The sequence below is a fragment of the Equus quagga genome, chromosome 11 (assembly GCF_021613505.1).
Source record: "Equus quagga isolate Etosha38 chromosome 11, UCLA_HA_Equagga_1.0, whole genome shotgun sequence".
NCBI lineage: Eukaryota > Metazoa > Chordata > Mammalia > Perissodactyla > Equidae > Equus > Equus quagga.
The window spans coordinates 93,421,864-93,434,655 of NC_060277.1; the positions used below are offsets into that span (position 1 = coordinate 93,421,864).

The 12,792-nt window shown below is 57.7% G+C and overlaps 1 protein-coding gene across 1 annotated transcript in view; it reads left to right on the plus strand.

Moving 5' to 3' along the window:
• The first annotated feature begins 433 nt into the window (after window positions 1–433).
• LASP1 (LIM and SH3 protein 1) overlaps window positions 434–12,792 on the plus strand; it is a 40,268-nt gene continuing 27,909 nt past the window's right edge. The window contains exons 1-2 of the mRNA XM_046675074.1: window positions 434–698; window positions 7,887–7,981. Of these exons, the coding sequence (XP_046531030.1) occupies window positions 630–698; window positions 7,887–7,981 (164 nt within the window). The 5' untranslated portion in view covers window positions 434–629. The remainder of the gene's footprint in view (window positions 699–7,886; window positions 7,982–12,792) is intronic.

A 12,792-nucleotide genomic window follows, 5' to 3' on the forward strand; every position in this document is an offset into this window, starting at 1 on the left:
ACTGAGGGGCGGAGCAGGGGGTTCCCGTCTGGTCCGCAGGTTCACGCCAGTTACCGACGAGTACAAAGAAAAGTCCTCGAATCTGGTGAATCTGGTTGGGCGTTCTGGAGGGTTCCAACCCCACCCTCGATGGGTGTGTAGGGTTTGGCCGCCTCCCGCAGTCCGGGGGCCCCAGATGTGCGGCTAGACTGGCTTCGCGCCGCCTCCAGCACGGGAAAGGCCCTGGGCAAAGCCGGCTGCCCGCGCCTGGCTTCCGGGCGCGCCTCTCCAAGTCACCTTCTGCTTGAGAGCGCAGAGGCGCAGCGGGCCTCCGGACACCCCCGAGGCGCGCACCCCGGCCTCGCAGCCCTCCCCGGAACCCGCCCCCGCGCAGCCACACGTCGCCCGGGGAGCGCGCCTCGCCGCGCGCGCCCCTGCCCGCGCCTGCGGCGCGTCCCCGCCCCGGTGCAGCCCCTCCTCCCCACTGTGTTTATTAGGGGAAGGAGGGCGGAGGCGGAGGCCAGTTCCCTAGCTTCAGCCGCCGTCGCCGCCGCCTGTGTAGCTGCAGGCGCGGCCGTCTCTCGCCAGCTCGCTCCGGGGAAAGAACGCGCGCGAGCTCGGGCATCCCCGCCCCAGCCTTTCCCGGAGCCATGAACCCCAACTGCGCCCGGTGCGGCAAGATCGTGTACCCCACGGAGAAGGTGAACTGTCTGGATAAGGTGAGCCCCGGAACCGGGAGAAGCGATTTTGCAATCTCTGAGCAGGGATCCAGATGGAGGGAGGAGAGAGGGGCCGGGTCTCTGCCGCTCATTCCCGCGATCCCGGGAGGAAGTAAGGAGGGCGGTGTCATGGGGTGTGAGGAGAGACCCCAGTGTGGAAGCCAGGAGATCCGAGGCGAGGCGAGGAGTCCATGCGTGGCGGGCAGCCACTACTGGAGAAGAGTAGGCTCTGTGCCCCGGGGTTCGGAGGACGGAAGAGGAGTAGGGAAGCCAGGCCCCGGGGTTGGGGGTGGGGGGTGGGGAAGGTTAGGGGGGCAGTCCCGCCCCCTAGGGCCTGGAGAGTGAGAGGAGACGGCCGCTCCCTCTCCCCGCGGCGCCGAGCGCCAAGTAGGCGGAAGCGCGGGGCGGCGGGGGGGCGGGGCAGTGGCTGGGGGGCCCCGCGAAACCGTCTGCTGTGCCCCCGAATGGCCCGGCTTCCTGGCCTGGAGACTGCGAGGCGGGGGCTAATCAGTCGGCGAGCGTTGCGTCTGGTGAATTGAGCTTCGGATAAGGACCCGAGCCCCACTGCGAGACCCCTGTTTTTGGACGACCTGCAGCCCCCTTGGTGGTTTAGCGGTTAATGGACCAGCAGACCTCCTCCGGAGCTTCCCAGCCCCCACCTCAGTTTAGAAACCAGCTCCCGGTGCCGGGCCGCCCAGCCGGAGCGGGGCGGGGTCGGGTGCTGGAGTAGGGTGGGCGGGGGCCGCTTCCCAGAGACCTCCTGAAATTGTGCTCAGAGCCTGAGACCGGCTTGTAGAACAAAGAGCTAACTTTTCAAAGCAGGTTTCCCCGATGCAGGGTGGGGTTGGCTGAGTTCGGGGGAAGCCAAGCAAAGGAGGAGGTGTGTGGGGGGAAGGGGAGGGTGGCCTTCTGCAAATTCAGTGTCCCCTGGGGGCCCTTAAGCGTCGTCTCCCCTCCCCTGCTGGACTCATTCATCTGGTTGCCATTATACTTTTGGAGGGGGGCGGAGAGTTAGAACTGGGTGTTTCCAGCAGTTTGGGGTAGGATCCAGTCCTCTTTTAAGCTCCCTAAGATCCTAAGGCCAGTCTGCCCCCTCTCTGCGCCTCCTCCCCATACTGGAGGAGAGGCCTCTGTGATTGCCCCCTCCTCGTCCTACCTTTCCCCTACCTCCCAAAGCTGCCTCCAAGTCCGAATATTCCCTCCTTTGCATCTGAACTGGCAGGGGTGGGGGCCATGGGATGGAAGAGGGGTGCAGAGCCCTGAGACCAGGTTCACTGCCCACCCGGAGCCAGGTTTTGTTTGGGAAAGGACAGTTCATTGGATACTTTTAGTCTCTCCCCTCCCCCTGGGCGTTGGAGCTTCCTTAGCGACCTTTGGCCTCTGAGTCAGGGTGAGGGGGTGGTGTTCTGAGGTTCAGAAATCCATTTGAACTTGCTCTTGGAGGAAGGGGGCTTATGGGGCTGCTGCTGTTTCACTGCTTCTCTTGGCCCTGGCTGGGCAGGAGGAGAGGAGAGCCATATTGTGGGCACAAGGGATGTGGGTGCTGACCTTCCCAATGACCGTGCCAGCCTCTGGAGGGCAGAACTTGAGTTGGAGGCACTAGCTGAAGGACTCTCTGTCCTTGCACACTAGGTTTTTTTTCCCTTTTCTGGTGGTAGGGGTTTCGGCCTCTGCGTCTTGAGTTCCCTGTGCCCCCCTTCTCCGCAGTCATGAGTTGGGAAGAGGCTGTGGGCACTTTCATCCATATAAGGCAGAAACAATATATGATGGAGGCATTGCTAGCCCGGGAGTTGGAAGACTTGGTCCTAGTTCCTGGTCTGCTCCTGCTAGCTTTATGAATGGCTCTAGGCCTCGGTATTCGCTCCGTCATATGGGTAGGGTGATGTCACTTCCTTGGAGGTGGGGCAGTGCACTAAAGTGCCTTCCAAAGTGCCCAGGAGTGGGTGTGGTATAGGCTGTGCCCTCCCTACCTCTCTGGGATACTCTGTCCAGTCCCACACCTGGCTCCCCTTGTAAGGACCTTTGATGCTGTATGTCAGAGGGGAAGGGGGCAGGGCTCCTGCAAAGTGCCCTCCCCCCAGCTGTTCTCTTGTCCTAGCTGGAAGAGGACATTCAGGGGGGGTTGCCCTGGGAAGTGGGAGTTGGTGATTTCTCCTTCTTTATAGAGCTCTCTCTATAGGAGGTGGCCCTGGGAAGACCTTGACCCCTGCACTGAGCAGGAGGCTTGGAATATCCAGATATCAGACTATTGGTCCCAACCTCCTCCAGGCAGTAAGGACAGGCACTTGGACTGGGGACCTGGTGCCTGGAGGACTGAGACTTGGGAGGGGGGGGAACATTAAGTCCCGTAGGTGTGGCTGCTAACCAGCTTCCCAAGGCTTCCCGTTTACAATAGGAGAGAGTCAAATTAGCCTCACCCATTTCACTATGATTTCCCTACGGCATGTAGCTGGCTCACCATGTGACCCAGAGCACAAGCTACGTCCTTGGTGTTAGCCTTTTCTCCTCCCTGGGCCTTATCTCCCAAAGGCTTAGGTGGGTAAAGGCCATGTCACCTCTGATGGCCACCCTGCCCCCAACCTGCAATACCCAGTGTGCTCTGCATGCTGAATAAATATGTATTGCTGATGACAGAGTTGGAGGAAGGAGGCCGAGATTTGCTTTCCCACAGGCTTCTGGGATTGCAGTTGGGGGAGAAACAGGGTGACCTCATTCACTCATTCATTCGGCAAATATTTATTGAGCACCTACTCTGTGCCAGGCCCTCGGCAGAGCTGCTGCAGGGCCCTTGGGAGGGGAGAGAGGCTGTCTCAAAATGTCCTCTACATTCTGAAAGAGGTGAAGTTTTGTCCCACACCCTGTTGGGAAGCATTTGTATGTGGGGACCTGTATTGTCAAGAATCTTGCCGTGGCCTCCTGCCCTGGCTTGCTTTCCCGGGCTCCTGAAACAGGTAGAGACATTCGGGAAGGGCAGAGGCTTGGTGGGCCGCCATTTCCCCTGGAACCCCCCATTAGAAGGGCTCTCTGCCTCTGGGTGTCTGAGCCACCTTCCACCTCAGCCCCACAGTGGGTAGCAAGGTAGCAGGAGGCTGGGCTGGACACAACAAAGGGGACAGCTGGGACGTCCCATTTTCCTAGCCGAAGCTGAGTACCTCACGATCACCTTGCGACCATCCATTCATAGTAGCGACTACTTATGGCGATGTGCCAGGCTCAGTCTTCATGGCAGCCTCGCAAGACAGATGTGATTGCTCCTGTAAATTATGAACCCCATAGACGGAGGCTCAGACAGGTCATGTGGCTCATTCCTCTCTCAGCCAGAGCTGGAATTAAAATCTAAAGCTCTTTGTGCTCCGCTCTTCTACCTGGTGTGTTTGCAAAAACTACTTTTACTTACACTATCTCATGAGTGTCCCAAGTGGTCCACCCCTTCCTGGCCCTGGGGTCTTGTGGGGAACTGGGGTACTAGGAATAATCCTCTGCCCCTGGGAATTTGTGGAGGTACAGCCAAGGTCTGTGCCTTTCAGCCAGAGGCCCAGGTGTCCAGCTGAGCTTGGCTGGTGACCTGGCCGGGGTGGGGCTGGTGTTACCCCTGAAGGATGAGAGACTGTAACCCCAGACGACAGGAAGGGAGGGGAGGGTGTCATACTCCAACCCTGAGTCATGGTCACCCCAGGCAGCCGGGGTGCAGAGGGCAAGATGCCAGGCTGCCACACAGTGACCTGAAGCTCGCTGTAGCCCCTCAGCCAGAGCTGGGAGGAGCCGCTTCGCCCACCTCCACGGTGATTCCTGGGTTCTTGCTTCTGCCCCCATCAGCCTCTGTTTGCCTGTCTGTGGAATGGGTTGCAGCTTTGGAGCTGCAGGCAAGGGAGTTGAGGGCGACTCTGGGCCTGGGATGTGGGCTGAGAGGCTTCGAACAGGCACTAGAGGTCTGTTTTTTGCAAATAGGGAAACGATGGCCTTCCAGAGCAGCGTTCTGGAAGGATCAGAGTTGCGTGCCCAGAGGTGTGCTCTGTTCCCCTGAGCTCCGCATCCCGGGAATGCTTCTTTGAAATCTTACCTGGGGCCTCTAAGAAAGAGGGGACTCTTGCTCTGGGATAGGGCTTGTGGGGCAGGAGAGGAGGCAGACAGGATCCTTTGGGGTTGTATTGACTTATTTCCTTGACTGTGCCTTTCCCCAGAGCCAACTGAGACAGGGATGGGGTTTCATCTTGAGGTGGGCCCAGGCTTGGCCCACAGGGGCTGTTGAGTGACTCACCATGCTCTGCTCCTCCACCTCCCCCAGCTTTCCTATCCCAAAGAGGACACAGTGGCTGGAGCTGCTGGATTTTCTTGAACCTTGAACCTTCCTCCAGACAGCAGAGGGAGGTGACATGAAGCAGCCAGGGGTGCCAGGCATTATCCTAGGCTTGGTGCCTTTGATGTCTCATAACTCCCCCCATGAGGGACCATAGTTTTGGCTCCACTTTACAGATGGGGAGACTGAGTTCGGTAGCTCCCCTGAAGGCAGTCGGTCCACTCTCGTTTTCATTATTCTGCTCCGGATCCCCCTGTAAGGGAATAGGTGACCCCCACCCCAGCCTCTAATGTGTCTCACTGAGAGCAGGGCCTCTCTGGGGGTGATGGGGGGTCAGAGCTACTGATGGAAACGTGCACCATCCCCTTGTATGGAGGCTCTCCTTGCTCTCGGTGGCAGCAGGGAGGGATCTTGTGGAACCCCTGGATTGGGCTCTGGGCCTCTACCCCAGCCTTGTCAGTATACCCTGCCCTTCTTCCCAAGGGGCTTGGCTCCAGGGTGGGGACCTGCCTATTCTGCTAGGATAGGGAGTGTCTCTCTCTTTGTCTCCCCCAAGTCAATCAGCAGGCAGTTTTGGAGGTCCCCAGTCCTAGGACAGTGCGTATTCCTGCGTATGTGTGTGTGAAAGTGGGTCATGGTCTGGATTCCAGAGAATGTTTTTCCTGGCAGGCCCCTGCGGGGGTAGGGGAGGCGGGGGCCCAGGCAGGGGCATGTGCAGCTAAGCAGGCAGAGGCCAGCAGACTGGGTGGTGACAGCACTGGGGCACTCTGCCAGCACCTCCCAGGCATTGGGGGAGGGAGAGGGGCTGTCGTTTTGGGGGTTTGTGGGGGCGGGGACTGCCCTGTTTGAGTTTTCTGGTGGGTTGTATGTGTTGGGGTGTTGCACCGGGAGGAGTTGGGGCTGGGCTCCAGGATAGGCCCCGGTGGGCGGGGGCCAAGCTTAGGCCAGTCATCCTTTTGCTTCCAGACTTCCAGGTGGCCTTCTTCCCAAAAGAGAGGTTCTCCTATCACTTCGTTTACTATTCCACCATTGGAGATTCCTTTGGATCTCCTTGACAGGGACAGTACCCTGTTAGAAAGCGATAACCCCCACTTACCCCATGGTCTCTGGATGAAGTGGGCCGGGAAAGAGGAGATGGTATCCCAACCTCTCAGCTTCTTTTTTCTGTCCCCTCCTCCCAAGTGTCCCAGAAGCATCCCTTGGCTGGGAAACACATTTTGAAAAGCACTGCCTTGGGGGAGTTCTTTGACAGATGGCTGAGAACCAGCCCTGAGCTGGGTCCCTTTGAGAGTCTCCCTGGGCCCTTGCCTGGCTCTGGTCTCCTTTTTTTTTATTGCTTTTTTTCCCCAAATCCCCCCAGTACATAGTTGTATGTTCTAGTTGTGGGTCCTTCTAGCTGTGGCATGTGGGACACCACCTCAAAATGGCCTGATGAGCGGTGCCCTGTCCGCGCCCAGGATCTGAACCGGCGAAACCCTGTGCCACCGGAGCAGAGCGTGCGAACTCAACCACTCAGCCACGGGGCTGGCCCCTCTGGGCTCCTTCTTTGAGAGATCAAGAGTGTCTCCTTTGATTGCTGGGAAACAGGGCAGAGACAGGCCAGCCAGGTCATCCAGGCGGCCCGGATTCTGGGAGTCCTGGAAGCTGGGCTCATTTGGTGCTGATCCCAGGGCCTTGTCCTGGGCTGCCAGGGGCAGATTTCTATCTCATTTACATAGGTTTGCTTGAACATCAACGTTTCTCAGGATGGGGTCACTCTGTTGCCTCAATTCCCTTTCCCTCATGGTCTTCAACTCTGTTCCTCTCCATCAGCCATCCTGGATTGGTTGCTCCCTCCCTGGTCCTTGGGCCTTGCTGAAGTCTTCCTGTCATACATTCTCACTCACACGCGCTGTAGCTGTGGTTGGGCACAGTGATGCCCCGCCTGCGCCCCAACGCACACAAACCTCCAGTGTGAGCTGCTGAGCCCCTTGGCTCAGGCTGAGGTTCCTACCTGCCATGCCCAGCACCTGATGTTCGGTCCGTAGAGGTGCCAGGTGCTGTGTTAAGGGCTTGGTGGGTGATTTCTCGTTAATCCTCAGCAGTCCAGGAGGGGTGGGTATCATTTCCATTCTAACAGACATGGAAATGGCTCAGAGGTGTGGGCCCTGACTTGGTCACCCAGCTAGTCAGGGAGGAGGTTTGATGTCCACTATGGGGGGTCCACTCTAAGGCTTTTAAGCAGAGCTTTTCAGTGCATCGGTGACCACCTGCTGGGTGCTCTCTTACCTGTTATCTGGCTGAGGGGTGGGAGTGGTGGCTAGAGCTGGGGCACCCATCCCCTCCTCTGGTTAAGGTCCCGCAGTGGGAGGTGTCAGAGCTGGAGCATCATCCGGGCTCATGTGTGTCCAGAGGCCAGGAGTGTCTGGGTCCCGGGCCTGGCTGCGTGGGGGCTGGGCCCTCCTCCTCTTCTCTAGGCCTTTTTAATGCTGAGGAGCTGCCCCAGCGCTTAGAGCAGTGGCTTCTTAGCAACCCTGGTGCCGCTTTGCATAATCAATGAGGCTTCTCCAGCCTGGGGCAGGAGTGGTGGGGGAGGTGGAGCTGACCTTCTGGGGGTTGCTCGCCACTCCTTATAACTGGCCTCTTCCCCACTCACCTCCGTGTCTGCTCTTCTCCGCCTCCTGACATTCAAATGGCTGACTGCGGAGGAGTGGGGAAGGGAAGGGGCGTGTCATCAGCTGCCAGAGCCTGTGACCTGAGATGTCCCCGGCTCACCCGGAGTGGTTCTACATTCTCTGCACAGCCGCGCGTCTGGGGCAGTCCCCGGGATGGAGTGCTCCTTCCTAGGGCCTGAGCCCCGCTTCCTGACGTCCTGGTGTCTGATGATGTCCTCCCTCTGCTTCTGTCCCCAGTTCTGGCATAAAGCATGCTTCCATTGCGAGAGCTGCAAGATGACACTCAACATGAAGAACTACAAGGGCTATGAGAAGAAGCCCTACTGCAACGCGTGAGTCCTGCCTCGGGCAGGGGCTGGGCGGGCACTTCGGCTCCCTCCCCGCTTCTTCCTTCCATTCTCATAACCACCGGCTGACATTGCTGAGCGCTTCCACACGCTGCCTGATAAGTATTAATCACATTCGTCCTCACCGATGCTGGTTGAAGCAAGGGCTGTTATTCCCATTTTACAGGGAAGGAAACTGAGGCTTGGGGAACGGCAGGGACTGTCTCAAGATGACATGGCTAGTGAGAGGCTAGTTCAAACCCAGTAAAGGGAGCAGGTTCTTTCCACTGCACCTGCTGCGGGGTCTGTCAAGAATAAGTCACCTGCCCTGTTTCTGCCCAGTTGTGTTCTCTGCTTCGCCCTCCCTCCTTCCCCTCCCCATAAAGCTGTAGACTCTCTCCTTCCCTCACCCGCCTCCTCCCCAAGGGTCTGAGCACTAGGCTTTGGGGGCCCCTGGCCTCAGCCCTTCCTGGTCATTTTTTGAGAAGTAGGGCAGCATGAAGGTGTGGCCTGGCCTGGGGCAAATGTCTTCCCTACCTTGTGAGGGAGGCTGTGGAGTTGTCCTGGCCTCTGTTCCTTCTGCACTGGGACCTGCAGCCTAGCCTGCTGTGGGGAGGGGGGTCCCCCCATAACATCCCATGCAGTTCCAGAGAGGGCAGCACCTTCCATCTTCGGGCTGAGCTCAAGCGGAGCAAGTGCAAACCAGGCAAGTCCAAGCACGTACAGGACCTCACAGCCGTCCTAGCAGGTGGGGGCTTTGGAAGGTCAAGTCACTTGAAGTAGGTGGTCAGATCAGTATTCAAAACAGTTCGGTATCTGACCTGAGTCCAGGTTGTTTGTTTTTTAAAAATTTTCCATCCGGAGGCTCTTTGCAGCTGAAGTTCACCCAGGAGTAAAAATTTGGGACTTGTCTAAAAGGGATTGGGGCTTAAACCTGTTTGAAAGGCAGTTTCTCCCTTACTGCATCCCGCTCTCCTGCTAATACCCCACCCTCATCTCCTTGGGGGTTTGATCATTTGTCAGCATTTATTGCCTGCCGGCTGCTGCCTGCCAGCCTGTGCCAGGTGCTGGGGAAACAGATTTCTGATAAAATCTCACACCCAAGAAGCAGCACGGAGTGTTGTCCCTTCTGGGAGGGATTAGGGACGCTGGGAAGGTTGCCTGGGGTAGGAGGAGGGTCACTGCTCTGTCCTGGCTCGTCCTTCAGCTGCCCCTTCTATTAGCTTCCACTGGTCCTCTTCCCCGTCCATCCAACCCCTCCCACCCCCCAAGGGAAATGGGACATTCTTTGAATTCTTAAGGGCTCAACAGGAGTCCTGATTCTCTGCCACTTCCGCTTTCCCTTGGGGAGTGGGGTGGGGTTCAGCAAAGCCAGAGGCCAGGGCAGTTAACCCCTTGATTGCTGGACCACTTCAGGCTATGTTCTGGGCATGAAGGCTCCTTAGGGGACAGCTTCTTGAGCCTCCACCCCTCTGCCCCTCCAGGCAGAAGGCTGGCAGAGCCCTGAGCCTGGTGGGTGGCAGGGACCTATGCTTCTACACGTCCCTTCCTTAGACTCCAGTAGCCTAGAATTCAGTGAGCACTGGGAGTTGGAGAAAGAAATCAGAGGCTTGTCCTTGTTTTCTCTGCATTTTCTCAGCCTGCTGCCAAAGTCCCAGCTTACTTTTTCCACCCTCTTCTGGGGAGGCTGCAGCGAGTGGGGGTGGGGAGCAGGGTTTGGGAGCCCTGGGGAGGCAGAAGATGTCGCGCCCCTCCCTGAAGGCTGCTTCCCCTCTCTCTCCCCTGGCCCCCAGCCACCGAGGCAGGTTGACCCCTCTCTGTTCCCCCCCGCCCCCACCTTTACACCGATAGCCTCTGCCTGCCCAGGTGACCTTCGGTCCAGCTGGGATGTTCTGTGGGAAGGAGCCTGGATGAGGGCTGAAGCTTGGGGGATTGTGGCCTGGCTGTGTCTCCAGCTGTAGTAGTGCCTTTTCCCAGGCGCTCACACTCCCTCAGCCAGTGTCTGCTGAGCAGCTGGTCTGTGCCGGCGCGCCAGACATGGGATTCCGGGGTAAACCAGACGCAAGCCCGGCCTGCAAGGAGCGCCCTCTGGACCTGTCTGAGCCTCAGTTTCCCCATGGTTATGAAATCCTACCCAGGGATGCTGGACCCTAGACCCAAGAGTACTGAGCACCTGCTGGGTGCTTGGCCCCGTGCTGAGTGTCCACTCCCATGCCTTCTTGTTTCTTCCTGCCTGCGGCCCCAATCTCCACTGACATTCAGCTTCCCGAATCCTGGGGTTTGCAGGGTGTAGCTTTGTCCCGATTCCCATTCTGGCCTTGCTTTGTGGACCTCATGTCTGCTTCATTCCTGGCAGCACCTCCTGCTCAGAACCCTGAGGAGCAGGGAATGTCTCCCTGCACTTTGCCAGGGAGTTGGGCCCCCGGGGGCAGGAGCGTGTGGCTTCCATGTGCAGGGAGGCCTCTGCGCTCTGCCTGTCTCTGGCTGGTCCCTGAGCCAGGGTCTTGCAGGGGGTGGTCAAGAGAGAAGAAAGCTGTCTGTCTTTCCCCAGTGGCTTCTCAAGACAGATTTAAGTTGTGGAAAGTGACCGTAAGCAGCAAAAACGCCTCTTCTTGGGCTGGCCCGGTGGCGCAGCAGTTAAGTTCGCACGTTCCGCTTCTCGGCAGCCCAGGGTTCGCCAAAAGCCATGCTGTGGTAGGCGTCCCACGTATAAAGTAGAGGAAGATGGGCATGGATGTTAGCTCAGGGTCAGTCTTCCTCAGCAAAAAGAGGAGGATTGGCAGTAGTTAGCTCAGGGCTAATCTTCCTCAAAAAAAAAAAAAGCCTCTTCTATTTCTCTCCTTGCACCAGATTTGTTTTGGGGCGAGGCAGGGGAGAGAACACAGACCAGAGCTCCCAGCTGGGCCCCCCAGCCCATGGTAAACCTCCACAGACAGGCGCTTACTCCCTTTCCTGGTGCGTACCCAGACGCATGTGCCGCCAGGCAGGGGATGGGGAGAAGTGCCCGAGAGTCGAATTCAGTGCGCTGTGTTTGTGTTCACACTTCCTAGGCCAGAGCCACCCAGGCCTTGCTATGGCAAGCTGGAGGTGTGCGTGCCTGCTTTGGCACAGTAGCCAGCAGTGGAAGAACCACTATTAATCTCATTCTTTCTTGAGGCTTCTAGGTAGGTGAGGTGCTTGATTGGTTAGAGGAATATTCATGCCCTTGATTATTTGTTTCATAAGCTACATTTTCAGAAAGTGAAAGTGGGGCAGATGTGTCCACACAGACAAACCTGCCCCTTCGTCTCCTTGCCGATGGTCTGGGAGTCTGGAGGTCAGGGGCCAGTGGGGATGGGAGATATGTGCCAGTTCCCTCCTCCTCGAATGAATCAGTGTGGGGGGCCTGGGCACGAATCATCGGAGGCTGCAGACCTGAGGTGGCTTTACAGGCCAGGGAACCAGTTTTGGGGTGTCAATTGGGGAGTGGACATGGGCCGAAGAAGAAAGAGGGATCCTCAATTGCAGCCTGCCCCTCTCTGCTGACTGTGGATATCTGGGGTCTGCCCTGCAGTTTCCTTGAGCTGCAGGCTGAGGGGTTGAGGAGGATGGAGGTATCTCTGGTGAACCAGGGCTGTGGTCCTGCTCCTTCCCCTGGGCCTCAGAGAGTGGGCTGTGGCCCTGCCTGGTGGGGCTGGGTGCTCGAAATGTCTCTGGATTCTAGCCAGCTGTCTTGAATTCCAGCTGCTCTTAGGGGCTGGGGCAGTAATGGGCAAATCTAGGACTGGGGCCTGGGGCTTTCTTGCCTTTCCAGAATTCTCTGCCTCTGTCTGGGAAAAATGGGATCAGATGTCCTCAGGAGCTGGGGTAGCACCTGGAGTGGGAGTGGAGGGGTCTGTGTTTGGGATGGGTGAGGCAGGCTCAAAGGGGCATCCACAGTGGCCAGATGTGGCCTCTAGGCAGCCCCTGCACCTCCCACTGCAAAATCCTTACTCTCAGAGATGTCAGGGCCTTAAGGAACCTCGCCTCACTTTGCTTCCTGACTCCTCTGTTTTGTAGATGAGGAAACTGAGGCCCAGGGTTTCCATGCCTTACTTAACTTGGCAGAATCATTTCTCTTTATGTATTGTCATCAGGGGCAGGTGCCGGCTTTGATTTTTCATTTTGTCTGCAACCCCTGAGGGCTGGTAAGTTCTTCTTCACGTCTAGCCTTGATCTTTCTGGCTGCTTATTTTTTTTCTCTAGTCAAACAATGCCTCTTTGTTGCTTCCTATCCCCACCATTTCAGCCCCTCAGGCCTGGGGACTGGTGAGAAGCTGGGTTGGAAGGGAGCCCTCCCCGCTGCCCGCCTGCCCGCCCGTGGGCAGTGTTCCCAGCAGGGGAATCAGCAGCTCCTTCCAGAGGCAGGATGTAGGGGCTGTTTTGTTTTTTTTTCCCTTTTGGTAAAACCAAAGACTCCTTGTTGCTTTTGTTGATGTAGTTTTGTTCCTCCTTGAATAAAAAGCTGTGGTTTTTGAAGGGGTCCCAGGCTGGAAGGGGCGAGGTTGCGTGTCGAAAGGGGGAGCCGGGCTTTCAGGATGTCTGGTCTGTTCTTGTTCTGCCTCTGGGACGCAGCTGATGGCAGCGCCAGGAGTGCCCTGCAAGTTGTCCCTGTCACCAGGAAGCCCCTAAGCAAGAGCCTTGCAGCTTCTCACCTCCTCCCTGTCCTCATAGTCCCTCAGAGCACGAAGGGGACTCCGAAGTCTGCAGGGATAACCCACGAGGGGAGGGGCCCTTCTCCTGCGTCCCCACAGGTCATTGTCTGGACTCTTCGGACACCTGCTTTAGAAAAGGTTTAG